Source organism: Suncus etruscus, chromosome 9, assembly GCF_024139225.1.
Source record: "Suncus etruscus isolate mSunEtr1 chromosome 9, mSunEtr1.pri.cur, whole genome shotgun sequence".
NCBI lineage: Eukaryota > Metazoa > Chordata > Mammalia > Eulipotyphla > Soricidae > Suncus > Suncus etruscus.
This window is the reverse complement of record NC_064856.1, coordinates 17,384,535-17,412,278: the sequence shown is the minus strand read 5'-3', so window position 1 is coordinate 17,412,278 and position 27,744 is coordinate 17,384,535. Positions and strand designations below refer to the sequence as shown.

The 27,744-nt window shown below is 41.7% G+C and overlaps 1 protein-coding gene and 1 non-coding gene across 3 annotated transcripts in view; one reads left to right on the top strand and one right to left on the bottom strand.

Moving 5' to 3' along the window:
* Positions 1–27,744, bottom strand: part of LOC126017412 (ubiquinol-cytochrome-c reductase complex assembly factor 1) — a 132,479-nt gene that overhangs the window by 70,902 nt on the left and 33,833 nt on the right. For both annotated transcript variants that reach the window (XM_049779333.1, XM_049779334.1), the window contains exons 3-6: positions 27,575–27,658; positions 24,711–24,818; positions 19,301–19,373; positions 11,605–11,662 (exon numbers count right to left, since the gene is read on the bottom strand). In XM_049779333.1, the coding sequence (XP_049635290.1) occupies positions 11,605–11,662; positions 19,301–19,373; positions 24,711–24,818; positions 27,575–27,658 (323 nt within the window). The remainder of the gene's footprint in view (positions 1–11,604; positions 11,663–19,300; positions 19,374–24,710; positions 24,819–27,574; positions 27,659–27,744) is intronic.
* LOC126019772 (U6 spliceosomal RNA) lies at positions 2,377–2,483 on the top strand. Its single transcript, XR_007499395.1, has one exon. It is a non-coding gene; the product is annotated as a U6 spliceosomal RNA (small nuclear RNA).

The window sequence follows — 27,744 nt, the reverse complement described above, 5'->3', positions numbered from 1 at the left end:
GTAACTAAAAAAGGTACAAATCCCTGGCCTGTATTCAACTAAAAATATGCAGCCAATAGTGTTACCACCAGGGGTTTGATCCCCAGCATCCCATATAGTCCCCTGAGCCTGCCAGGAGGAATTTCTGAGTGCAGAGCCAAGAGTAAGCCCTGAGCACCGCTGGTTGTGGCTCAAAAACAAAAACAAACAAACAAAAAAGTGCAACCCCCAGAGAGTACATGTACTAACATGTACCCCAAAACAGATGAGATTTCCAGTGAGCAGCAGAGCCAAATGTGTGAGCACCTCAATTTGATATAAAATCCTGCTGAGCGCCATAACCAACCATACAAGCACTGAAGCCAATCAACAGTATTGATGGAGTGGGAATGTTGCACTACTGAAGGGGGGCATTCTGTTTGTGACTGAAACCCAACTACAATCATGCTTGTAAACATGGTGCTTAAATAAAGATTTAAAGAAAGAAGAAAAAAAAAGAAAAAAGTGTCAATAGAGGGAAGTGAAGTGGGGAAAGAAAATATTTTAAAAGTTTCTTGGATAAAATGTATTAGCCAGGGCCGAAGAGATAGCATGGAGGTAAGGCGTTTTGCCTTTCATGCAGGAGGTCATCAGTTCGAATCCCGGCGCCCCATATGGTCCCCTGTGCCTGGAGCCAGGAATAACCCCTGAGCACTGCTGGGTGTGACCCAAAAACAAAAAAAAAAGGGCCTGGAGAGATAGCACAGCGGCTTTTGCCTTGCAAGCAGCTAATCCAGGACCAAAGGTGGTTGGTTCGAATCCCGGTGTCCCATATGGTCCCCTGTGCCTGCCAGGAGCTATTTCTGAGCAGACAGCCAGGAATAACCCCTGAGCACCGCCGGGTGTGACCCCCAAAAAAACAAAAACAAAAAAAAAGTATTAGCCATTAATAAGTATTTACTACACATCTATACTTAGGGCTTATTAAGTATAGTCACTGTTTAGGAGCTATTCTAGTTATTCCTCCCAAGTTTGATGATGTTCTTAAACCAAAAATATATTAAAAATTTTTGTCAAGTTTTAAAACTTCACAGTAAAGGTATGAAGTGGTAACACAGGGGGTAGGTCATTCGCCTTTTAAATGGCCAAGTGGATTTGATCCCTGGCATCCCATATGGACCCAAGCAATGCCAGGAGTAATCTCTGAGCATCACTGGGTGTGGTCCCCCAAAAAACAAAAATAAAATTTCTCATTGCTTCTAGTGGCTCATAAATACTAATCCTGTTTACACATAAGAAAAGGCACATATGGGGCTGGAAAGATAGCATGGAGTTAGGGCATTTGCCTTGCATGCAGGATAGTGATTCGAATCCCGGCATCCCATATGGTCCCCCAAGCCTGCCAGGAGCAATTTCTGAGAGCAGAGCCAGGAGGAATCCCTGAGCGCTGCCGGGTGTGACCCAAAACCAAAATAAAAAAAAGGGCACATAGCTGGTTGCCAATCTTCCACCACCAATGCAGTTTGCTTTCAGGAAAGGAACCTGGATGCTCAATCTGCTAGACAATACTCCATGGGATAGACTCCTCTTACAGTGCTCACTGCCATATTGCTTAGTATCATAGGCTTGAAAATTATAATTGTTTTAAGAATGCTCCATGCACAATAGAACCCCAGAAACCTTCCTTCAGCAAAGTTTACCCTCACCAATGATGATTTGCCTAGGAACCTTTCTCCCTGATTTGCCAAGCCTCATATTTTTTTTTCCAAGCCTCATATTTTTAAAGCACTCTGACCCCATTCACCTGGGTCAGTTTTTCAACTGTAACATCGATCTTCAATGTCTATCTATGTGTGTGTGAGAGTGTATGTGGTAGATACCTCTATGTCTGTCTAATCTGTATTGTACATAATGCCTGTCTATATTGAATATAATCCCTATTATATTATATATTAATATAATATGTATTATATTATAATCCCTATTATATATTATATATAACCCTTCCTCCCCCCCCCCCGTCTTACCACTTTATAATTCCTTTTCTATCCTCTCACCCCTTCACCCCTGATCTGTCATTTCTCCCTATTTAACCATCTTTACCCTCAGTTCTTAACTCCTCAGAAACTGGAACGTTCCTCCTGCCCCAACGCACTGACTGGTTTGGGAACTGCTGGCTCCCAAAGCAAAAGATCAGCCTCCCTGCCCTCCTTGACTCAGCTGGGGAAGAAACTGCTGCCACCACTGCTGTTAATTCTCTATGGCCCCTTTTCTCCCAACTCCCTTCACTGTGGACTGTTGCTCACTACCAGATTCATCTCTTGAGACCTTCAGCTTTAGGACATTACTTGATCCCTGATTTCTGCAAACCATTCTTCAGATTCTACAAGACCATGTTAAAGTTAAAACTGTACTCTAGTGCTCGCTTCGACAGCACATATTCTAAAATTGGAACAACACGGAGAAGATTAGCATGGCACCTGCGTAAGGATGATACACAAATTTGTGAAGTGTTCCATATTTTTATAAAGGCTTCAGTGAGGCTGCACATGGGAGAAAAAAAAAACCTGTACTCTAGATTTCATCTTCTCCCCCCCCCCCCCACTATTTCAAAAGACTTAAAGGGATATGTTTATTTCTTTAGATGTATTTCCTTAATAGGTCTAATTCTTAGTGCATATTTCCTTATGTAGAAGTAGCTTTCCCCATCCCTTTTTTTTTTTTAGTAAAAAATTCAAGTAAGTTTCTCTTGGGGTCTGAGTTCAGATTACAACCAGGTTATGGGGATCATTTAGCTTGTTATTTTTACCCCTATATGTACCAGTAGTATCATGTGGCATTGTTCCTTTTAGCATAGACACGTTAAAATGGGGAAATCTTACATATAGAAAGAAGTTCTTATCTAATAGGGATAGGAACTCATAAATTTTATATTACAGGGGTGCCTTTCAACCTGAACATTTGTCACAGTAACTTGACTTAGGCTTCAGTTAATCAGACATCAACCATCCACCCCTGAACCTTGGATCCCATCCTTGGGACCACATAGTTTTTGGCACCAGCACCAGGAATAAAACTTCCACCTGGGGAGGCACTAATGTTGCCCTTCTACTGACTTGCTTCATGGTGGGCTCATCTGACACCCTGATGACTAGGAAATAGCAGCAACTTGCTTTCAGGGCAAGTTTCCCTGCCTCACCATCTATCGGTAATATGAAATCAGACATGACACCCCAACTTCAACACAGATTTGTGCAAAAACCAAAGATCTCTAATTACAGAAGCCTGACTGACGATCATGATTGAGGAAAATGTTTCCTGAGACCATAAAGAAAGACCTTGAGGTCAGATAATTAGTACTCCTGGAGCCAGTAGTTGGTCTTATGGCAGGATGTTTCAAGGGTGGGGACATCCTGTTTTATAATCTAAGGGTTTTTTCCTTTCTATTTTCCCCAGTTTGCTGTGCCTATGCAAAAAAACAAAAACAAAAACAAAAACAAAACTGCCACCCTCCCTTTTTTTAATATATTTTTTCTTTATTTAAACATCTTTTTTTTTTTTTTTTTTTTTTTGGTTTTTGGTTTTTGGATCACACCCGGCATTGCTCAGAGGTTACTCCTGGCTGTCTGCTCAGAAATAGCTCCTGGCAGGCACAGGGGACCATATGGGACACCAGGATTCGAACTAACCACCTTTGGTCCTGGATTGGCTGCTTGCAAGGCAAACACTGCTGTGCTATCTCTCCGGGCCCTATTTAAACATCTTGATTACAAATATGATTGTGATTAGGTTTCAGTCATGTAAAGAACACGCCCCCTTCACCAGAACAACATTCCCACCACCAATGTCCCAAATCTCCCTCCATCCAACCCCACCCCATCCTCCCTTTTTTTTTATTTTTATTTTTATCTTCTAGATAGGGGCTCCTGCCTTTTTTCATGGACCCTTGGGACATGAATTGCTTTGTTTTGACTCATATTTCTGCATTTTTTCTATAAAATTAAGAAGAGAAATAAAAAAAAGAAGGATGGGGCCAAGGGCTAAGTAGTCTCTAGTGCATTGGTGGAGATAAAAAAAGGACAGAACTAAATATCCAACCCAAAGTCAACAACAATAGAATCAAGAGGCCCAAACTATAACAATCTAAACTTAAAATAGGTCTGTTATACTGGCAGGCCAGGGAGGCTAAGGATGATGATATAGGATGCACACTGGGAACTTTCGTGGAGAAAAGTCAACACTGATGGTGGGAATGGCCCTAATTCACTGTCACTGTATCCCTGAAATCCAAGGATTTTATAAATCACAATGGTTTCAATAAAATTAAAAAAAGAAAAAGCACATAATCCAGCTCACAAAGTATAAGGAAATAAAGGAGTATTCAGTCCTAATCTGATAGCTCCCTAATACTTCTAAAAGGCAAACATAGATTCAAGGGGAAAAGGAAGGTTCATTCATTGCAAAGAATTTCATATAATAATGGGCTAAGATAAAAATTCTGCCTATGGCAAGCAAAAAAAAAAAAAAGAATCCTGTCATTTACTGAGTCCTCTAGTATAAGACTTACCACTGTAAAAGGTATCTGCATTCATTCATAGCCTCTAGGTCCCCATTTCATAGAAAAGAAACTGACACCTGAGGAGATGTGTAATTTGAGGCTGCATGGTGGTAGAGAGAAGAGCTGGAATGAAGCCTGAGTTTTCCACCCTGCCTGTCCCCCAAGTTATAGTGTCTCTCTGGCAGTGTCACTGTTGGTTATTTACACCATTCTGTTGACAGCACAGCATCAAATGCCTCATCCTACTAGACCAGAAGAGACACAATGGTGTCCACAAAGTTCAAAAGAACAAGAGTTTCCTGGCCACGCTTTTCTCTCCTTGGTTTAAATGGGGCATAAGGTAGTAGAATTCTGGTTTTCCTGGTGCCTCCCTCCTGACACGCCTTGGCAGCTCTCAAGCATCCTGTCTCACTTGTTCTGAGCCTTCACGACAATGCCAGTTGTGTTCTGGCTTTGTTTCACCCTCATGGGAATTTATTAACTATTCAGAGGAGAAATGATTTTTAATTCAGGGAAGGCTAGTGGGCACTTGTACAGGTTTGTCACTCTCCCTGATAGAAAGAAGTCTCACAGGGAACTTTCATGTACTGATTTCCCATTCTGCCACCAGCTGAGGCCAAGAAAGCAAAGTCTACATGGCCACAACCGAGCCTCAGCAGTATACAGATCAATGAGTTTATTTATTTGTGAGCTGGCAAGCTGACCTTTTCCTGAGGCTATGTACATGGCTATCTGTAGCTGGTTTCCTTCCCCATACAGTCCTTTTCCTGCCTTCATGTAGAGAGCATGGGGGCACAAAATAGTCTGTGGGAACAGACAAATGAGGTGAGACACTCCCTGAAACCATCTGACCTGACACTAAGTGTATCCCAAGTTCTGTAATAGGCCTGGAGCCTGAATGCAAACCTGCTTTCAAGAATATCAGCTTCTGAGTGGTAGATGGTAGGTTGGTGATCTGATGCTGCACAGACCTTTTCTGGGGGCAAAAAAACCTGCATATGTGGATGTTGAGCTTGAGGAAGGAGAAGAGGATGTATATACTCTCAGCACACCACATATAAGAGACCTAGAGTTGCTGAAATCCAGTGAGAGCCCAAAAGCATTCTGGCTACTTCCAAACTGTAGCAGAGTTTTTCAAGGGCTCTAGGCACAACACTTTGAGTGCCAGTCCTCTGGGCACAAAAAGGAAGCAGCTAACAGGTTTCCTAACCCCTTCCAATCTCCACACTGTACTTCCTTTTGTTCTTTACCAGAGACTTCTTTCCCTAAGTCTAAGTCTCCTAAAGTGGGAGATAACAGCCTTCTCCACTGAGGAAGGGTGGGTGTGGGGGTGAGGCAAGGAACTGAACTATCCAAGGAGGTGCTCTTGGGAGGGTTGGTCTTTCTGTTAGTTCACTTAAAGAAAGTAGATCTTACAAGAAAGTAGATCTTACAAGGTGGCACTGAGTGGGTGTTTTTCTAACTGATAAGGTACAATAAGAAAATATTTTATTTGGGAACCTATGCCTCAACTTGTAAACATTCTTGTGTTTTCTCCATCTTGAAAAAACAATAGGGTAAGGGCCAGAGAGATAGCATCGAGGTAAGGCATTTGCGTTGCATGCAGAAGGATGGTGGATCGAATCCCGGCATCCCATATGGTCTCCTGAACCTGCCAGGAGTGATTTCTGAGTGTAGAGCCAGGAATAACCCCTGAGAACTGCCAGGTGTGACGCAACCCCCCCAAAAGAAAAAACATTAGGATAAATCGAGGATGTGGCTCCATGATAGTTTCATGTCTGGCTCTGCTAAATTAAAAAAAAAAAAAGATCAAAAAAATAGTACATACATTCAGGGCCGGAGAGAAAGCACAGCAGTAGGGCCTTTCCCTTGCACGTGGCCAACCCAGGACTGATGGTGGTTCAATTCCTGGTATCCCATATGGTCCCCCGAGCCTGCCAGGAATAACCCAAGTACCCAAGTGCCACCGCGTGTGACCCAACCCCCCTCCCACAAATAGTAAATACATTAAAGAACTTGTCTTGCATACTAGTGACATGGGTTTGATTCCCAGTATGATATATTATCCCCTAAGCACCATCAGGAATAACCCCTGAGCACAGAACCAGGAAGTCAGACACAAAAAATAGTACCAGGGGCTAGGAAGATAGCTCAAAGAATGAGGTGCATATGTTTCAGGCATACAGCCTGAGTTCAATCCTAACACTAGATATTGTCCCCCACCCCCACGCAGCACTACTGGGACTGAGCAGTGGCCTAGGCAGGATGAATATCACTTGGAAATAGCCACTGGGACCCCGAGTACTACATGGGAGAACTCACAAATTTGTATCTGTACAACACAACTCTTATTTTCCTGGACTATTTTCTTTTTTCTTTTTTTTTTGGGGGGGGGGCACACCCGTTTGATGCTCAGGGGTTCCTCCTGGCTAAACACTCAGAAATTGCCCCTGGCTTGGGGGGACCATATGGGACAACGGGGGATCGAACCGAGGTCCTTCCTTGGCTAGCGCTTACAAGGCAGACACTTTACCTCTAGCGCCACCTCAACGGCCCCTTCCTGGACTATTTTCAAGTTGTTCTTTCTAGGATACAGATACTGAGTGCCAAAAAACCCACATTATTATTATATTTAGGATACACCTGACTTTTTTTGTTTTTGATTTTTGTTTGCTTTTTATTTAGGGGCCACACCTGGTGATGGTCAGGGGCTACTCCTGGTGCATTCAGAAATCATTCCTGGCAGGCTCAGGCGGCTATATGGATGCCAGGGATTGAACTTAGATTGGCCACGTGCAGGGCAAGTGCCCTACCAACTTTTAAAAAATATTAATACAAACGACATTTTACTCCCTTTTTCACTCCATTACTGCCAGGCCTTTTACTTGTTCCATTTTCTAAAGTTAATTTGTATAATATCTATAAAGTCCTAATGATGGGAGTGAGGGAAAAGTCAGAGGATCCCAGGTTTCCTGTGTGGATACCTGTATGAATTACAATGTAGTATCCAAGATAAGGCAGATAGGAGGAGCCACTTCTATCAAGTCCAGGAGGGGATGTTGGAGAGTCCAGACAATGGTCACAGTCAACACTAATCGCACTCAGTAGACAAAGAACAGTCAGAGCACCTGCAGGCCCACATAGAAACACAACTGATAGGGACCTCTAGGGACTGGTGGGGTTCCCACACCTAAATGCTAACAATATCGAAAAACTGAAACTAGAGAAACAGAGCAGATAAGGGAAATAATCAACACCTCTCCAGAGAGCTAGTAGGAGGAAAGAAATCCTGCCCCTATTTCAAGATTTAGCAGGGAGTCATCACCCTGAGGAAACTAACAAGCTTTTGAGAAACTCCACTGTCAGAATATCATTTAATAGGCTTTTGTGTTGTTTGAAGGAGTGGGTTGAACAGGAGATATACTTTTATAACTATTTCTAAGTTTCCTACCTCTTCTTCATGATACCATCAATGGTAAGCATTTTAATTCTATACATTTCTAGAAAATTCAATTAATTCCTTTATTATTGAATTTTAGGAGATGGCTCAAAGGACTGGAATTTTGCGTGAAGGAGTCCCAGGTTTGATCACCTGAGCACCACTGTGACAGATCCCCAAGCATCAAACCATAGGTAGTCCCTGAGCACTAAAGAGCAGCCCCAAAACAAAACAAAAAGCCCAAACAAGAAGATCCATGGACTTACAGTGGATCTATTACTTCTCAAAATACCTTCCACCCCGTAGAAAACAGGCTCTCCAATGCTTTACTCCCCCATCACTTTTTCTGGGCCATTCTCAGCAGTGGTATGGCTCTATTCCTGGCTCTACACTCAGAGATCATTCCTGGCTGTGCTCAGGGAACCATATGGAGTGTCGAGCATCAAATCCAGGGAAGTCGCATACAAGGCAAGTGCCATACTTTCTGTACTACTGCTTCAGCCCACCAATGTTTTTCTGAATCACAGCATCACTGAGTGTTAAATGTATAAAATCAATTCCCAGGTTGTGAAATCACCACATGCCATATTTCCTGTCCCAGGCAGACGGGTCTGAAGAATGGGAGGGTAACAGCAAAATATTAATAAACTAAGCCAGTCAGGAGAGAGTCATAAAGTGAGCGGCTTCTCACCTCATGGTCTCTCCATGCACCAAGCCAGACTGACCTTTCTTTAGTGTCCCAATACAAATTCCACAAGGTAGGGAAGGTTAGAATGAGATCCAGGTGGATTTTTATATATCAAAGAACCAGGTGAAAAAAAAAAAGAGGAAATGGGGGAAATGTCTTTGTTAGGGTAAATAGCTGGGTGTCATCTAACATATTTACCCTTTTGGTTCAAGACAAAAATAAAATTGAGAAAGGCTATAAAAGTTTTGTTCTGGGCCCGGAGAGATAGCACAGTGGCATTTGCCTTGCAAACGGCTGATCCAGGACCAAAGGTGGTTGGTTCGAATCCCGGTGTCCCATATGGTCCCCCGTGCCTGCCAGGAGCTATTTCTGAGCAGACAGCCAGGAGTAACCCCTGAGCAATGCCGGGTGTGACCCAAAAACCAAAAAATAAATAAAATAAAAAAAAAAAAAAAAAAAAAGTTTTGTTCTATTGTTCTCTGCCAAAGGCAGGAACCCCAGATAAGAAATATGAAAGTGTTTATTCTGCATAGGCACAGTAAAAGTTGGGAAAATAAAAGAAAAATATTCGTTTAGCAGTAAGGTGGTGAGGAAATTTTCTAATTCCTAGAAATAACTGGTGCTGAGGGTAGATATGACTAGGGCACTAAACTTCTTTCATAGGATATCATAGTCTTGTTGGATTTCCCCTGCAATCCTCCACAAGCCTGCCCCAGATGCTCAGACAACTGGTTATCATCAAATAATCCATGTTTGACATGTTTTGTGTTTGGCTAATGTTAATTCAAACCTAAAATGTTCCTCCTTTCTCAGAAATTTCCTCATCCATTCTGCACCTCAAATGACACCTTTCCCACAGACCCCATAGTTTATCCACCACTCTCCCAAATGGTCCCCCTTCCACCACCAAATCTGGATTTAGTCATGCCTCCTTGTGACCACAGTATCTCCTTGTGCCTTGGGCAGAGCACTTCATTATAAATAACTATTTTCTATCTGCTTTCCACTAACATTTCTTGAAAGTGTGATAACCATTTCATTCTCTTCAATGCCTCACATCCATAAACACATAGTACGTTTTTTAATAAGTTTGTGAATTCAAACTCATTTCATCAAAGCATGCAGATGTGAGGCTACAGGAGGCAAGGTAGAAGGGAGACTAAAAGCAGTTCTGAAGCAAACCCCTGATTCCCCCACCCCCTTGCTTACTGGTGTTGGTACTCACTATGCCTCTGAGAAATTAAACCAACCTTGGAAAAGAAGACTCAGCAGGCACGTTTGGAAATGGTGGCTAACTTAAAAGAACTATAAGTAGTTTCAAGGTTCTCCTGGCTGCTATTAGTCAGGTATTGACCTTGGGATGTGGTCACAGGGATTATATATTTTATTTTGCCATCCACTCCCTCTAACACTCTGATACCTTGAGCTCTATGGGCAATAAGGAGTCTTTCATACGGGCTCTGAATATTATCTTTGAACTCCTCTGGGAACAGTCTAGCCTCCTCTGACCCTCCCACCTTTCCAGTGAGTAATGCTCCAGTACATCTGCGGTCCTCTCCTTCTGAAAAAGTAGTTTTCCTCTCACTAGATATCCCGCTGCTCAGCTCTCCTTGCTGAACTTTCCTATCCTTTCCCATCCAGAGAGAAAGGTAGTCTGCCTTCTCAGCTGCCTGGATGGAGGATATGGTACTTTCCAAAGGGCACAAGGAGCAAGTACAGGTTCTGATACTAATGCACCCCTTTGGTCCTATAAGTACTACTCATGCATATTAGAGAACTGATTTGTTTTGTTTGTTTTTGTTTTGGGCCACAACTAGATGCTCAAGAGTTACTCCTATTCTGCGTTCAGGAATTACTCCTGGTGATGCTCAAGGGACTATATGGGTTGCCAGGAATCGAATTCAGGTTGGCTGCATGCAAGACTAATACCCTAGCTACTGTACTATTGCACTAGCTCCAGTCTCCTGATTTATATTCAACCACTTCACATGTCTGCCTTATCTTCCTTACTAGAAGATAAATTATTACATCTTGAGCACTATCCCTGATTCTCAGCAAACATCCCAGAACAACATGTGCACTCAGTAATCAACTCGCTTAGAAAAGAGTAACACAAAATACATGACTATTCTTAGACCCCTTAGCCAATCTCAGTGACCATATGAGTTCAGAAGAAGAAATATTTCAGAGGTGATCAAAACCAAAAAGTCTTTATACAGCAGCCAGTCGTGTGATGCAAAGCTCAGCTGAAGGCAGTCTCAAACAAGGGCTCTTTTGATGGGACAACCATTACCCAAGTTCCTCAGATACTCACTATGGTCAAAGTAGTAAACTTAGTTCTCCAGAATTTACTTTCCCAAGATCTGGCAGTTCAACCAGCCCGCACTTCAACGTCTCTCCTATATCCTTGTGACCTTTAATACTGTGTAACATTAGATGAAAAATTGATTGTTTTTGGCTACTCATTTTGCAGCTGAATAAAAATTTACTGTTTAAGGTGTTAAATATTTTTACATGAAGCAAACCTGGCATTAATCTAACCTGTATGCACATTTTCGAGGTAAATGTCAGTGCTATAATTTGTTATAGGTTTCTGATGACCAGCAATGAAAATGACCACGAATTCTTACAATTCAAACCACTTTTACGTAAATGTGAACTTTCCTAAAACAGCCAAAGGAGAGAACTTTCCATCCAACCTCTCAGCGTCTCTTAAAGATACTGATAGCATTGTTCACTAGGTTTGGTGTACTTTGAGAACATTTTATAAATATTAGTTACCTTTTGGGACTACGCTTTGACCTTTAACAAAAGTGTGCTTCAAGACATTATTAAAAATGAAAGAAACAAATTTAATGTCTGAATACTGCCAATGCATATAATTGGCTTTACAAAGGTTCTATCTTAACAAATAGGCACTGTTAAAAAAAAATGATGACCTCACTTAAATTGCTCACTTACCAGACATGAAGTAGAGTTATAAGAAACCATGAATTAAATGTATCAGGCATCTGACACCCTAGAAAATAACAAATAAATAGGTAAGAGTTTAGCACAAAAATATGGAATATGTTTTAAATAACTTGTAGAAATATTATTCAGCTAAGAAATACTCATTTATAGTTCTTTGATGATGCCATCAGAGAAAGATTGGCTCAGTGGAACCATGGGCAAGACCACAGTTTGAAAGCATAAAATGCAGTCCAACAATAGCCTTCCAGTTCCAGTACTGTTACCACTATGTTTTCTAGCTTTGACCAAATCTTCTCTGAGCCTTAATCTTCTCATTTCATACTGTGTCCTAGATTGGGGCTGCTTAAACTTGCCCTTGTGCCACCACCTGAGAAATTCTCACACAATTCCTGGTCTATAAAATCAAATTGCACATTCAATTATACAAGCCAAGCCCACAGAGGAGTTGTAATTCAATTTAAGAAGCTCAGATCAGAGGCCGGTGAGGTGGCGCTAGAGGTAAGGTGTCTGCTTTGCAAGCGCTAGCCAAGGAAGGACCGCGGTTCGATCCCCCGGTGGTCCCATATGGTCCCCTCAAGCCAGGGGCAATTTCTGAGCGCGTAGCCAGGAGTAACCCCTGAGCATCAAACGGGTGTGGCCGGAAAAACCAAAAAAAAAAGAAGCTCAGATCAGGGGCTGGAGAGATAGCATGGAGGTAGGGCATTTGCCTTGCATGCGGAAGGACAGTGGTTCGAATCTCGACATGCCCCTAAGCCTGCCAGGCGCAACTTCCGGGTGTGACCCAAAAACCAAAAAAAAAAAAAAAAGAAAAAAAAGAAGCTCAGATCAGAGGGGCTAGAGAACTAGTACAGCACTTGCCTTGCACACGGCCAACCTAGATTTGATTCTTTCACACCCTATATGGTCCTTTGAGCACCACCAGTATTGATTCCTGAGTTCAGAGCCAAGAGTAATCCCTGAGCACTTCCTCATATGGCCCCAAAACAAAACAAAAGAAGCAGCAGCAGGAGCTGGAGAGATAGCATGGAGGTACGGAGTTTGCCTTACTTGCAGAAAGATGGTGGTGGAATCCCAGCATTCCATATGGTCCCCCGAGCCTGCAGGGGGCGATTTCTGAATGTAGAGCCAAGAGTAGCCCTGAGTGCTAGTGGTAGGGTGTTTGACGCGCATATGGCCAACCCAGGTTCTAGTTCTATCTCTGGCATCCAATATGGTCCCCCCGATACCACCAGGAGTAACCCCTGAACAGTGACAGGTCACTTAAGAAAAAAACCCCAAAACAAACAAATAAATCTCTTTGATTTCTCCTAATTTCCTTATGTTTCTTTTTTCTTTTCCTTCCTGAACTCAACTTCTTTAGAAAGCTGGGCAATTATCACTTTGCCCACCTGCTTCAATATAAGATACTTTCACCTAAATCTAGCTGAGAATTCTAAGTCCTTCTAACATATTCTTGGTCCTTTTTCATTTTGTATTTCCTTTCTCCTATTTTTGTTGCTTGATGACCACAAGTTATACACACTTTGGTGTTTGTGCTCACAAATTACAGTGCTCACCAGGGTTTACACACAATAGTCAGGATGCTCATACAGTGTACACTGGGAGTTGCACTCTTTTTTAATCCCCCTTCATTGTTGTTATGTTGCTATGACCAGGGATCAGAGTAAGGCCTGACTGAAATGTTCACACACACCTCGTTAGCTGATGTGATCATACGATTGGTTGCATTGCTTGAATGCTGATCAGGGTTTACACTCTTGTTGAGGCACACAAGCTATGGCTGTGGCAGTTGTTGGGCGTTGTGGCTATGCTCACACTTGTACTTGCCAGAGGTCACACTTCCTGGTCATAGCGTTCACACATCTTTTTAGTTGAGATGTTCACAAGGGGTCACACCACTTTTTATAGTGCACACAGACTTGACACAGTGTAGCTAGAAACAACTTATAGCACTGCAAATTGCAAACAGCAGAGCCACCAAGGCTGTGTCAGGTGTATATAAAACACTGGGTATTTTTGGGAGGGAGGCCCACCTGGTGGTACTCAGGGGTTACTCCTGACTCTGCTCAGAAATTGTTCCTGGCAGGCTCGGGAAATCATATGGGATACTGGGAATTGAACCCGAGTCTGTCCCAGGTCAGTGCTATCTCTCTTGCTCCAAACACTGGGTATTTAAACTCATGACCAAACACTTGCAAGGCAGAGACTTTAAGCCACTACACACTTAAGCTCCTACGCACTTTTTATTGTCGAAGTATTAGCCTGTTCTCCTTGTTGTGGCACTAGGGATCCCAAATGGCAGTGTCACTAGAATTATACACACCAGATGGGAAAATGCTGGATAGACAATTAATGGCTTCATGTCCAAAAAGCAGGCACTCTCTCAACTGAGATAATCCCAGGCCTGTCCATCTTCTTCAAGATGATTCAATGTGAGCCCGGAGAGATAGCACAGCGGTGTTTGCCTTGCAAGCAGCCGATCCAGGACCAAAGGTGGTTGGTTCAAATCCCGGTGTCCCATATGGTCCCCTACCAGGAGCTATTTCTGAGCAGACTGCCAGGAGTAACCCCTGAGCACCGCCGGGTGTGGCCCAAAAACCAAAAAAAAAAAGATGATTCAATGTAAGGGCCAGAGAGATAGCACAGTGGCAGATAGCATTTGCCTTTCATGCAGAAGGTGATTAGTTTGAATCCTGGTATCCCATATGGTCCACCAAGCCTGCCAGCGATTTCTGAGCATGGGGCCAGGAGTAACCCCGAGCATTGCTGGGTATGACCCAAAAACAAACAAAAAAATTCAATGTGTAACAAACAGAGATTGTGCTGATTATTAAAAAATAATAATAATACAGTTTAGGAGAAGAAATGAGACTTCTAGGGAGCTGAGAAATATCAAGGTCATATTACCCCCAGGCAGGCTTCTCGTTGATTTAAAATAACAAAAATCACATCATTGCTTAAGACATCCAAATATTTCCTTCAAATCTTTTTTTTGTTTTGTTTTGTTTTGTTTTTGGGTCACACCTGGCAGCACTCAGGGGTTACTCCTGGCTCTACGCTCAAAAATCGCTCCTGGCAGGCTCGGGGGACCATATGGGATGCTGGGATTTGAACCACTGTCCATCTGTATGCTATCTCTCCGCCCCAATTTCCTTCCAATCTTATATTTCTAAGAAATGCCTCTGATTGGATGAGGATTTTCCACCTCTTATAACAGGACAAAAAAAGATGATGAAGCTAACAGGATGAAGAAAATACGAAAAGCAGGGACTAGAAATAATTCAAGGGGTACAAGGGTTAAGGTGTTTGCCTTGCACAAAGGCAATCCTGGTTCAATCCCTAGCACCATAATAACCCCTGAGAGCCACCAATAGTGAATGATCCTTAAGCATAGCCATGTGTGGCCAAAAAAAACAAGCAAAAAAGAAAATCAGAGGAAAATTTGAACGCTTAAAATAGAAACTGTCCTTTAGAGCAATAGTTTGAGTAAAAAAGGTATTTTCTATTTTTGTGCAATCAGTGGAGTGCATAATATACTAAATGTAACAACTGGGGAACACTAGAAAAGAAAAGTCAGGGTAGGACCCCTTGAGATATCTTACACAAGTGGCAAAGAGATCTATATCACTTTAGGTTTACTATGCACTATACATTGTAGTAGGTTAATTAACTAAATTAATCAACTCAATGAATCATCCCAACTATCCTTCAGGGCAGAGATTGATATCCCTATCTGACAGGTGGGAAAACTAACTTTCAGATTAAGACAATTCCCTAAGGAAATAAGACATGTGAAATCAAATTCAGATCTACTTGATTTAACACTCTGTTTGGGGCAGGGAGGTGGCGCTAGAGGTAAGGTGCCTGCCTTGCCTGCGCTAGCCTTGGACGGACCGAGGTTCGATCCCCCGGCGTCCCATATGGTCCCCCAAGCCAGGAGCAACTTCTGAGCACATAGCCAGGAGTAACCCCTGAGCGTTACGGGGTGTGGCCCAAAAACCAAAAAAAAAAAAAAAAAAAAAACACTGTTTGGTGCCAGAATTGAAGCCAGGGCCTCACACATTCAAGGCCAAATGCTCTACCACTGAATTATTTCCCAGCCCTAAACACACTGTTCTTAATCATTATTCTAACTGCTTTTCTAGTACTAATCGCAGAAAGTAACACTAATTCATGCCAGGTCTACCAATAGTAATGTCAAATTATCTCATTTAATCTCACTTTTGTGGAGGCACTATAATCCTTGTTTTAAAATTAAATAGAGTAAACAAACTCAAAAAGGCCAAGTTTATTTGTAGGCAGTTACAATGTTAGTAAGCTAGTAGCAGGACTGGGGTTCAAGCCCAGGTCTATCAAGAAGTAACACCAAAATACTCTGGTAAGCTTATTGGGAGGTGCCCAGCAGCTGTCAAGTGGACTTCCTCTTGGAGTCCAGCAGGATGGAGGTGAAGGCTGGTCTGGCGAGTCATGAAGCTATTAAATCACATGCCATCTGAGTATGGGCCAACCACCCTCCACCTAAAATAAGAATAGCCATGAGAAACTGTAAGCCCGGATCTGAAGTTAGTTCTTTTTTGGATGCTACAACAAAACATTAAAAAGAAAAGTTTTCTTGGAAGTCCGTCTTTCAATCTGGAAAATGAAATTTGGCTGCTTCTAAAGGACAATCTGTTCAATTGCTACCTCTACATCAAAGCCTCTCAGCAGCCTCTAGGAGCCTTTCCAATTTTCTAAAATAGGGAAATCAGTTCTTGGGCTGGAAAGCAAATATGAAGTAGCCAGCAGCTGGACTAGGGTCACAATTTTCCCTTCGGGTGTCGGTTTAGGGCTGAGAATGGGCAAAGAGCTGGTAGATGACTGAATCCAATACCAACTGAGGTCAGAAAAGAAACACATAGAATAAAAGCTGAAAAATAAGACTACTGAATATTTTATTGCAAGCAGTAGTTTTTAGAGCTGGATAGCTAGTGCAACAGGTAAGGTTTTTGCCTTGGATGTGACTAACCAAAGTTCAATCTCCAGCATCACAGTCCCCCAAGTGTCATCAAAAGTGATACCTGAGGGGCTGGAGTAATAGCACAGCAGTAAGGCATTTATGCCTTGCACGAGGCCAATACAGGACAGACCCAGGTTTGAATCCCGCATCCTATATGGTCCCCCCCAGCCTGCCAGGAGTGACTTCTGAGCGCAGAGCCAGGAGTAACCCCTGAGCACCGCTGGGTCTAATCCAAAAAAACAAAAAAACAACAAAAAAAAAAAGAGGAGTAATACCTGAGCGGAGAGCCAGGAGTAAGCCCTGAGTACAGCCTGGCATAGCCCCCAAAATAAAAACAAATGGAGGGAAAAAAGCAATTGCTTGTTTAACTCAATAAACATTCAGAAAATAAACATTTAAACACTTCAAAGTTTAATTGTGCTCAAATACAAACTCGCTGTATTATTTTCTGAAACTAGTCACTTCCTTCACACAAAGTTGGATAAAAATAAATATGTCGGGGCCGGGCGGTGGCGCTGGAGGTAAGGTGCCTGCCTTACCTGCGCTAGCCTAGGAGACGGACCGCGGTTCGATCCCCCGGCGTCCCATATGGTCCCCCAAGCCAGGAGCGACTTCTGAGCGCATAGCCAGGAGTAACCCCTGAGCGTTACCGGGTGTGGCCCAAAAACCAAAAAAAAAAAAAAAAAAAAAAAAAATAAATATGTTACTCTTAGTAATATGTTACTGTTAGTAATATATTACTATAATAGTATTCCAAGCTATTCATTTAATGCAGGCTCTCGGGTAGGTTGCCTGATTCAGAACTCTGACTTTTTCTCTTCCCACTTTATGACTCTGGATAAAGTTACTTAACTTCTCAGTGTCTCAGTTTTCATTTCTATAAAGATGGTGTGAGGCAAGGGTTTAAGGGGCCAGAGAGATAGCACAACAGGTAAGCTGCTTGCCTTGCACAGGGCAGACCCAGTTTGCTCATTAGCACTACACGTGGTCTCCCAAGCACCACTAAGCCCAAAGCCAGAAGTAAGCCCTGAGCAATGCAGGATATGGCCCAAATTCTTCACTCGCCCCCCTATATTGAACTAGAACTATCATCTGGTCCAATAAAACTCACTGTTATCTATTCCAAGAACACAAAAATATTTTTTAAAATGTATAAGCACACATATGCAGTGCAATTTAAAGTATTATTTTTTAATTCCAAGATCTGACAACAACTTAAGAGCCTAGATACAGAACAGTGCCAAAGAAACTGATAAAACTAGAGATGTGGCTCAATGGCAGTAGGTAGCTCAATGGCAGATTTAGCAAGGCAAGTACCCTACTTGCTATACGATTACTTGAGCCCTCAGCTGAGGCATCTTACCAGGCTGAATCCCCAATATGCTGGACTTAAGCCTTGGAACATTTTAGGCTCTGAGGTGACAGAGATTCTATCGCTTTGACATTTCATTACAGGCTGACTGTTCCAGAGGCTGAAAGACATACTGTTATGAGAAAGGTCATAAAATCTTTATGAAATAACACTGGTGGTCTTTTTTTCATCTTTTCTTTATTTCCCTCTTGGGTTATAGTCAGCAGTGCTTGCATTCAGGGATTATTCCTGGTAGTCTATATCATGCCAGGGATCAAACACAAATTGGCTGCTATCCTATCAATCACTCTTAGTCCCTATATATATATATTTGGGGGGGGGGGGTGGCCATTCTCAGAGGTGTTCAGGAGTTACTCCTAGATATTCACTCAGAAATTACTCTGGCAGGCTTGGGGGACCATATGGGATGCTGGAGATGGAACCAGGATTGGCCACATGCAAGGCAAATGCCCTACCTGCTGTGTTATTGCTCCAACCCCCATATTTTTACATTTTTATGGGAAAGCATAAATGCAGTCCTCCACCACCTAAGAAGTATAGTTAATTTACCACATTTGGCAAGTCCAGGAGATCAAAATGTAAAGGAAAAGACTTTACATCTAAAGTGTAAAGAAAAAGAGTTGCCCAGGAAAAACCACCTTTGTGATCATGGTCTCTCTCCTACTGGGTAAAAATGGTCTCATTTTTGTTGGGGGAGGAAGTAAGGATGACACTGGTCAGCTACCTGAGGCTCTCCATACTTCCAGAAACTAAATCCTAAAATACCAAAAATTCAAAGCAGCAATGCTGAGGCTAGAAAGACAGCTTAGCATGCTAAGTGCATGCAGGAGGCCTGAATTTGTTCTCCGTCACTGTAGGTCTTCCCCAAGCATCACCCAGAGTGACCCCTAAGCATTGCTGGGTGTGGCCCCAAAACAAAAACAATTAAAAATTGATGTAATGCTAAGAACATTATATTACATTATATTCTCTATTTTACCCCAAACTCTTTAGAATTCAAGATAGTTTCAAAAATCAGAAAATGTGTCATAGTTAAGTGCTTGTTCTTCATGTAAGAAGTCATGAGTTTAATCCCCAGTGACATTCAGATTGCTGAAAATAATCCTAACAGTTCTGCTTCATATGCCTGGCAATTCAACCTTTCATGATGCATAGTGTTAGGACTGATTTCCAGTCACATAACTTGAGTCTTGTGTACAAACACTATAATTACCACAATTATGTGTGTATAATCTCTGGTCATACAACATTAACAACAAAAAAGTAAAGAGAATGAATCAACAATAAAACTAAAAGAAAAAAAATCAGTAACTTACTTAAAAAGAATTCCTCGAAGTCAGTTTTCTCCACACAGCTAGTATACATGCGCAAGGCGGCGATCTTAATCTTCTAAACAAAGAAATAAAATACTCAGATATGACCAAGGGAATGAATATTCTGATGTCATTAGAGGTAGATGATAGGACCTTACATTTCAACTAGAAGGAAGAGTTCAAACTATCTCTAACCAAATTGGATACCTATTAAACACATGTATTTCCTAACTGAGCTTACTACAGTAGAGGATCAAGGGAGGAGAGGAGGGAAGGTAGGCAGACTCTCTGGTGGAGGCCATACATTGGAACATTTTATGTATAAAACCTTATCATTGCCATATTGTAAAACTTGGTGTCTAAAATTTAAAAAATACTAACCATCCCATCTGGGATGCTGTTTTACCATCGCAAGTGAGGCCTCCTTTGGCTGATATCATTGGGCCTATTCAGAGCCTTACCCTATGTGGATCCCAAAGCAACCTCCATACTGACCTGAACCATACTGAGGGCCCACACTACAGTTACTTGTTTGCTATTTTTGTTGGTCTACCATCCCAGCTCCTGAAGGACATGACTGCATATGTGGCCCTGTGACCAATCTACTCAACAAATTACATGCTACTCAGTTAGATTTCCTGTTACTCTGTGAAGATGGGCAGAGCAGACAGAGAACAACCTTAAGCTTAATCTACAAAGATCCACCCCTAATACAGTAAGAACACTAGAGAAACAATGGGGAAAAAAAGAAGCCCACCAAGCTCAGTGAACAAAAAGCTCAGTAAATCCTCAGACATTCTTTAGTGATACTATGAGAATGTTCAATGAGTTTAAAGCTATGATAAAAATACAATAGTACAGGTAATCAACAAATCACTAGAAAGTATGAGATTCTAAATTTAAAAAAATATGACAGTCAGAAATGAAGAACATGGTCAGAAATATAAAAAAGTAAGTAGATGGACCGGAGTGATAGCAGTAGGGCATTTGCCTTGCATGCTGCTGACCCAGGGCAAACCCAGGTTCAATCTCTGGCATCTCATATGATCCCCCGAGCCTGCCAGGAGCAATTTCTGAGCGCACGGCCAGGAGTAAACCCTAAGTGCCATCGGGTGTGGCCCAAAAACAAAAAATAAATAAAAATAGGGGCCGGAGAGATAGCATGGAGGTAAGGCATTTGCCTTGCATGCAGAAGGACAGTGGTTCAAATCCCGGCATCCCTGTGCCTGCCAAGAGCAATTTCTGAGCAGAGAGCCAGGAGTAACCCCTGAATGCTGCCAAGTGTGACCCAAAAATTAATTAATTTAATTTAATTAAATAAATAAAAAGTAAGTAGAAGCTCTAAATATCAGAATAACAGAAGCTGAGCAAAAGATAAAAGAGATCCAAGATGAGGAGGAAATCGCTAGAAAAACAACAGAAGGTGGAAAATAGTCTAAAAAGCATATCAGAGAACTATTCTGGTTCAAGAGAAACAATGTAAACATCATCACACTCCTCAAAGAACAGGAAGACAAATGTGATAAAGAAATGTGAAGTATAGAAATCATTGACAAGAACTTTCCAGAATTGAGGATCATTGGTACCAGGATCCAAAAAAAAAATTAAAAACTAGTGATTTAGGGGCCGGAGCAGTGGAGCTAGAAGTAAGGCCTTACTAGCCTTACAAGTGCTAGCCTAGGTGGACCCTGGTTCTATCCCCCGACATCCCATATGGTCCCCCCAAGCCAGGAGCGATTTCTGAGCGCATAGCCAGGAGTAACCCCTGAGTGTCAACGGGTGTGGCCTCCAAAAATAAATAAATAAATACAAAATAAATAAAAACTAGTGATTTATATGAACACTATTTTCCTACTTTAGGATTTCAGCATAAACTGCAAAAAAGATTTTCTAATAATTACATACTACAGGGCCGGAGAGATAGCATAGAGGTAAGGCATTTGCCTTGCATGCAGAAGGAAAATGATTCAAATCCCGGCATCCCATATGGTCCCCTGAGCCTGCCACGAGTGAGTTGTGAGTTATGAGCGTAGAGCCAGGAGTAACCCCTGAGTGCTGCTGGGTGTGACCCAAAAACCAAATAATTACATAATACCTCACCTTTAATTCTAACCCATTTCATCATAATTGAGCCTTTGTGTCACTGTAGTATCGTCTACAGTAACTCTATCATCCAAACCCCTTTATATTAAAAACTTATCAATTCTTCTGACCAATGTAAACCAACAAAAACTTCAATCCTTCTGTTGCTCCTGGTGGTATTCTAGGGAGCATGTAGTGCAACAATCAAACCAGGGTCTCTGGTATGCAAAGCAATAGTCCTCTGAGATATCTCCAGAGCAAAATTAGGTCTTTTTTTAACCGCTCCCACTTAGAGAAAGGGTAATTTTTTTCCTATATTTTCTAAATTGTATAGTTTGCTGATTAATAGATTATTTATTTATTTATATAGGTTTGGGGCCACAAGAGGTAGTATTAAGGGGATGCTCCCAACAGTGCTCACAGGACACATGGTGCCAAAGATCAAACCCAAGCCTCCTGCACACAAAACATGTTCTCTGTTTGCTGATTATCTCTCCAGCCCCAAAAGACTGTCTTTAAATAAAAAATTATAAAAATTTTATTTGTGGGTCATTTGGTTTTGGTTTTGGTTTTGGTTTTGTGGGGGTCTTTCTGGGAATGAGAGAAGGATGAAGGCCCACAACCAGCTGAGCTCAGGACTTACTCCTGGCTCTGTGCTCAGAATGACTTCTTGGCAGGGCTTTGGAAGACCAAAGAGGATGCCAAAGATCAAACTCAGTCAAGCAGCAAGCAAAGCAACTATCATTCCAACCAAAATTCTAAAAAATTTAAATACAGTAGAAGGACCAGTCTATTATCCCTCAAAGTACTTTGTAATGTCAAAATTGACAAAAAACTATAGTTAGAACACGCAAAAAAGAATAAAAACAAATGACTGGGACTCAGGGGATAATATATTCTAAAGATTTTGTTATCTAAGAAAAGAACCTTAGGAACAACTTGAAACCAATAAATTTGGTCAGGTAAAATGGATGAACTCCTTGAAAGACAAAAACTACTAGAACTTGCTAGAATAAATAGATATCATGAAAGATCCTGTATCTATAGAAGGAATTGGATGTGTGGTTAAATCTCTTCCAAAGGGCCAGTAGATAAAGCAAAGTGCTGGAGGGTATGCTTTACATGTGGGAGCCCTGGGCTTGATCTCCAGCACCACAGTCATGCCAGCTCTGCTGGTGCCTGAGCACTGTGCCACCAAGCAGGATTTCTCCTTCAATTTTTTTTTAGAAATCTTTCCCACAAAAACAAAACAAAACAAAACACTAGTCTCAAAAACATTACTACAAAAATTTATCCAACATTGTAAAAAAAATAACCAAATCTATAATACTTCTTCCAGAAAACAAAAGGAAAAATTGCATTCCAGTTCATTCTATAGGACATTACTCTCTGGTTTTTGGGTAATACTCAGCAATAATCATGGATTACTCCTGGCTCCTCATTCAGGAATTATTCCAGGTGAGCATGGCATACCATATGTGATGCCACAGATCGAACTCAGGTTGGGTGTGAGCCAAAAACCAATAAATAAAATAAAAAAAATCCCAGAAGAAACTGAAATTGAAATTTAACTTGCTAGAATGGGATGATTCACATTACTTTGTTCATGTTGTGACAAAAGTCTAGAAAAGCTTCTCTACTGCTTTATATTGGCTTGCTTTAATATATATATATTTAGTCTCATTCAATAGTCTAGTAACCTTAAAAACATTAAAAAGTGCTTCTGCAATAATGGTAGAAAGAAATGATAATACTGGGACAATAAGTGGGCTGATTAATATGTGAATAGAAGCACTGTCTTAGAAGTCTAGAAACAGTATACATCTGATACAAGGAAGAAATTCATTCACTTAGCAAAGCAACCAAACAGCATATAATGTAATAGCCCAAGAGTTAACTAGAAATAACAAACAGGTAGCAAATATCCCTCCATAGTAAGGAATAAATAAATCACAGTTAATTAGCTAATCTAAAATGGGAATAAATTTTCAGAGTTACTACAAAGACCTAATAAAAAACAAATGAATAGGGGCTAGTGCAATAGTGCAGTGATAGCATGTTTGCTTTGCATGCGACTGACCCAGGACAGGCCTTGGTTCAATCCCCAGCATCCCATATGGTCCCCCAAACCAGGAGTAATTTCTGAGCACATAGCCAGGAGTAACCCCTGAGCATCACTTGGTGTGGCCCCAAAACAAACAAAATAAAACGAATTAACCAGAGAGTAATATTTCCATGTTGTTTGTTTGTTTGTATTGTTTTGGGGCCACACCTGGCTGTGCTCAGGGATCACTCTTGGTAGATGTTGAAGTAACCAGTTTTTACCCTATTCAGGATAATTCTTCTTTGCTTGTGCTTGTCATCTCCTTAACCTTGTGTGGATTATTTGTTTCCAGACCCCCCTTCCCCAAATCCCCCAGGACTGGGAGATGAGACATCTATTACACCTTTTTTTTTAAGGAGATAAAACTGGTTCAGAAACGTCCACCACAAGCTATCTACCTGCAGGCCAACAGGCTAACCGTGAACCGAAAACACAGAAGTTTCTTTGACCAGATGTCTTTATTGGGAAGAAAAGAACTACCCCCATGGGTGGAAAACAGGTAGGGGAAGGGGACCAAACCAGAGGAACTTCCAGTCCATGAGTGACAAGCACAAGCAAAGAATAATAATCCTAGGGTAAAAATTGGTTACTCTAACAGTGGGGATCAGGGAATAAAGTAGTACTTCTTTAAGAACACTACCCACAAAAGAAAATAAATAAATAAGTAAATAAGTAAATAAATAAATAAATAAATAAATAAAAATAGAACACTGCTCATCAGAATATTTGCCCAGTTAATTTTTTAGAATCCATCTATATGGTAAATCACATATCAAGAGCCTGTAAGGTTGAGTCTTAACTGCTTTGCCTGCTTAAAAGATACTTTTTTAAAAATCAGGATAAAGAATAGAGAGAATACAGAGGCCAGAATGATAGCAAAGCCAATAGGGTGTTTGCCTCATACATGGCCAACCTGGGTTTGATCCTCGGCATCCCATATGGTCCCCGCAGGCTGCCAGGAATAATATCTGAGCATAGAAGCAGAAGTAACTGGAGTAAACCCTGAGCACTGCCGAGTATGTCCCAAAAACCAAAATAATAATAAGTCTGGTTTGGAAAAAGGAAGTATGGATAATACCTAGAGCTCTCAAAACAATGTGTAACATCACTGAAGCTCTCAAAACAATGTGTAAATATCACAGAAACAAAAGAAGAGCTTTAAAAATCATTTATGATCAGAAAGAATCCAGTGAAAAAAGAGAACTGGAAAGAACTTAAAGACCTTACCCATTTACTGTATTTTAAAGGTCCTGTGAAACCCATGGCCTCAATTATCTTTGTAAAGGTGCCAACCTTTTCCTCAACAGGTTGCCGGGAATCCTTGGTGGAAGAAAGCTATTTATCAAATAAAAGAAAAGAACAAAAATTAGTTGCAAAAGAAAAAGATATAAGTATACTTGTGGGACTGGGAATATGGCCCAAGTGGTAGAATGCATATATAACATGGAAGACAACTGAATTAGACACCTGCACTGCACTCTGGGGTAGAGTGAGACCCTACTGACAGCTTCCCTCAGTCTAAGGGAAATCAAAGAGTAGTGTCCTGCCCACCCCAATCCCACCTGCTACCAGGCTGGAACCACCCTATAGCACCTAGCACACTAATCAGGCTTCCTTTTTCCCTTCCCTATTGCTGGGTGTGGCTAAAATAAAATACAACTGAATATATTTAAAAATATTTCCAGGGGCTGGAGCGACTGCGCAGCAGTAGGGCATTTGTGTTGACCCAGGACAGACCTGGGTTCATTCCCTAGCATTCCATATATGGTCCCCCAAGCCAGGAGCGATTTCTGAGCGCAGAGCCAGGCATAATCCCTGAGCATCACTGGGTGTAGCCCAAAAAGCAAAAAAAAAAAAAAATCCATTATAGGGCCGGAGAGATAGCACAGTGGTAAGGCATTTGCCTTGCATGCAGCCAACCCAGGACAGATAGTAGTTCAATTCTCAGCGTCCCATATGGTCCCTGGAGCTTGCCAGGGGCGATTTCTGAGTCTCATCTCTATTGAAAACATGATTTCTCAAAGACTTAAAAATAAAAATTACTAGGGGCCAGAGAGATAGCATGGAGGTAAGGCGTTTGCCTAGCATGCAGAAGGTTGGTGGTTTGAATCCCGACATCCCATATGGTCCCCAGAGCCTGCTGGAGCGATTTCTGGGCATAGAGCCAGGAGTAACCCCTGAGCACTGCCAGGTGTGACTCAAAAGTCAAGAAAAAGAAAAATAAAAAAATAAAATTACTAGGGTCAAAGCAATAGTACAATTGCCTTGCACATGGCTGATGGGCTTGATACCTGGCATCTATATTGTTCCCTGTGCACCACCAGGAGTGACCCCTGAAAGCAGAGCTAGAGTAAGCCCTGAGCATCAATGTGTGTGGCCCCAAAACAGATAAATAAAGCTACCAAATGAGATTAAAAAAAGTGTTCTGCTCCAAAGAATACAAAAATATAAATCCAAGGGGCCTAAGGGATAGCACAGCAGTATGGCATTTGCCTTGCACTCAACAGATCAGGACTGACGTTGTTTCAAATGGTTCCCCGAGTCTGCCAGGGGAGATTTCTGAACACAGCCAGGAGTGACCCTGAGTGCTGGCAGGTGTGGACTCCCCACCCCACCCCCGACCACCAAAAAAAAAAAAAAAAAAATATATATATATATATATATATATATATATCAAAAAAGATACCTATGTTCACTGCTGCACTATTTACAAAAGTCAAAACCTAGAAACAGGGATCTCAGAGAGAAATAAACAAGCTGGCACATGCTTTGCATACAGCAGCCCTGGATTTGATCCCGCACTGCTTTGCTGCATGGTTTATTGTACACCACCAAGAGGAACGCTCCAGCACTGTAAAAAGGGAATAGCCCCTGACCACTGCCAGGTGAAAATATGAGGGACAACCCAAGTGCCCGACAACAGATGAATGAATAAAGAAATTCTAATATGGGGCCGGGCGGTGGCGCTGGAGGTAAGGTGCCTGCCTTGCCTGCGCTTTCCTAGGACGGACCGCGGTTCGATCCCCCGGCATCCCATATGGTCCCCCAAGAAGCCAGGAGCAACTTCTGAGCGCATAGCCAGGAGTAACCCCTGAGCCTCACAGGGTGTGGCCCAAAAACCAAAAAAAAAAAAAAAAAAGAAATTCTAATATATATACACACACAAAGACTCAATGGAATACTATTGAGCTACAAGAAAGATGAAATCTTGCTTTTTACTGAAACATGGATGAAAATAGAGGTGTCATGATGAGTAAACACTAGATGATCTCATAGGTAGTACGCAAAGGAACAAAACAAGGAGAAAAGCAAAGTTCCATGAAGACAACCCCTCAGACTCTGACAACAGAATTGAGGTTATCTAAGGTACAGAAAGTGGACAGGAAAGAATCTATAGACAATGGTAGAAAAATATTGGCTCTTTGTTGATGAATGTGGTAATACTGTGCCCATAAAACAAACACAATTTTGTAAACCAATGTTACCTCATTAAAAATAAACTAAATAATAATACAATAAAATTTAAAAGTATATGTGTGGGACCAGGGATGTGGAACCAACCTACAGCTTGACTATAGAATGTATACTCTCATCAATGAGATCAGGGGTTCCAGCCCAGTAGCACAAAAAAACACTTTGTGGGGCCAGAGTGGTGGCACAAATGGTAGGGCGTCTGCCTTCTACATGCTAACCTAGGACGAACTGCAGTTCAATTCCTGGTATTCCATATGGTCCCCCAAGCCAGGAGAGATTTCTGAGAGCATAGCCAGAAGTAACCCCTGAGCATCACCCCCCCCGAAAAAAAAAAAAAACATTTTGTGGGGTCAGGGAAAAGGCTGAAAGGTCTATCATACAAACCAAAAAGAATACCTGACCGGAGTGGTAGCACAGTGGCTGCACGTGTCTGACCCAGGTGGGTTGGATCCCCGGAATATGGTCCCCCCAAGCCAGGAGAAATTTCTGAGCGCAGAGCCTGAGTAACCCCTGAGTGCTGCTGGGTGTGGCCCATAATACAAAAAAAAAAAAAAAAAAAAAAAAAAAAAACCTTTGAAAAGCACTCTATAAACATAGAAAGCACGAATAATTCTCACCTTCATTGTAGTATGATACTTCCTACTCGTCTTCATGTCTAGTCCAGGAATTTCATCTGCTAGGGACAAATTCATCTGGGACCACTAAGGAATTAAAACAAAAATGGAAACAACACTGAACAACATTCTGAGAATACTGATCTCAGAAGAGCTTCTTCAAAATAAAACTG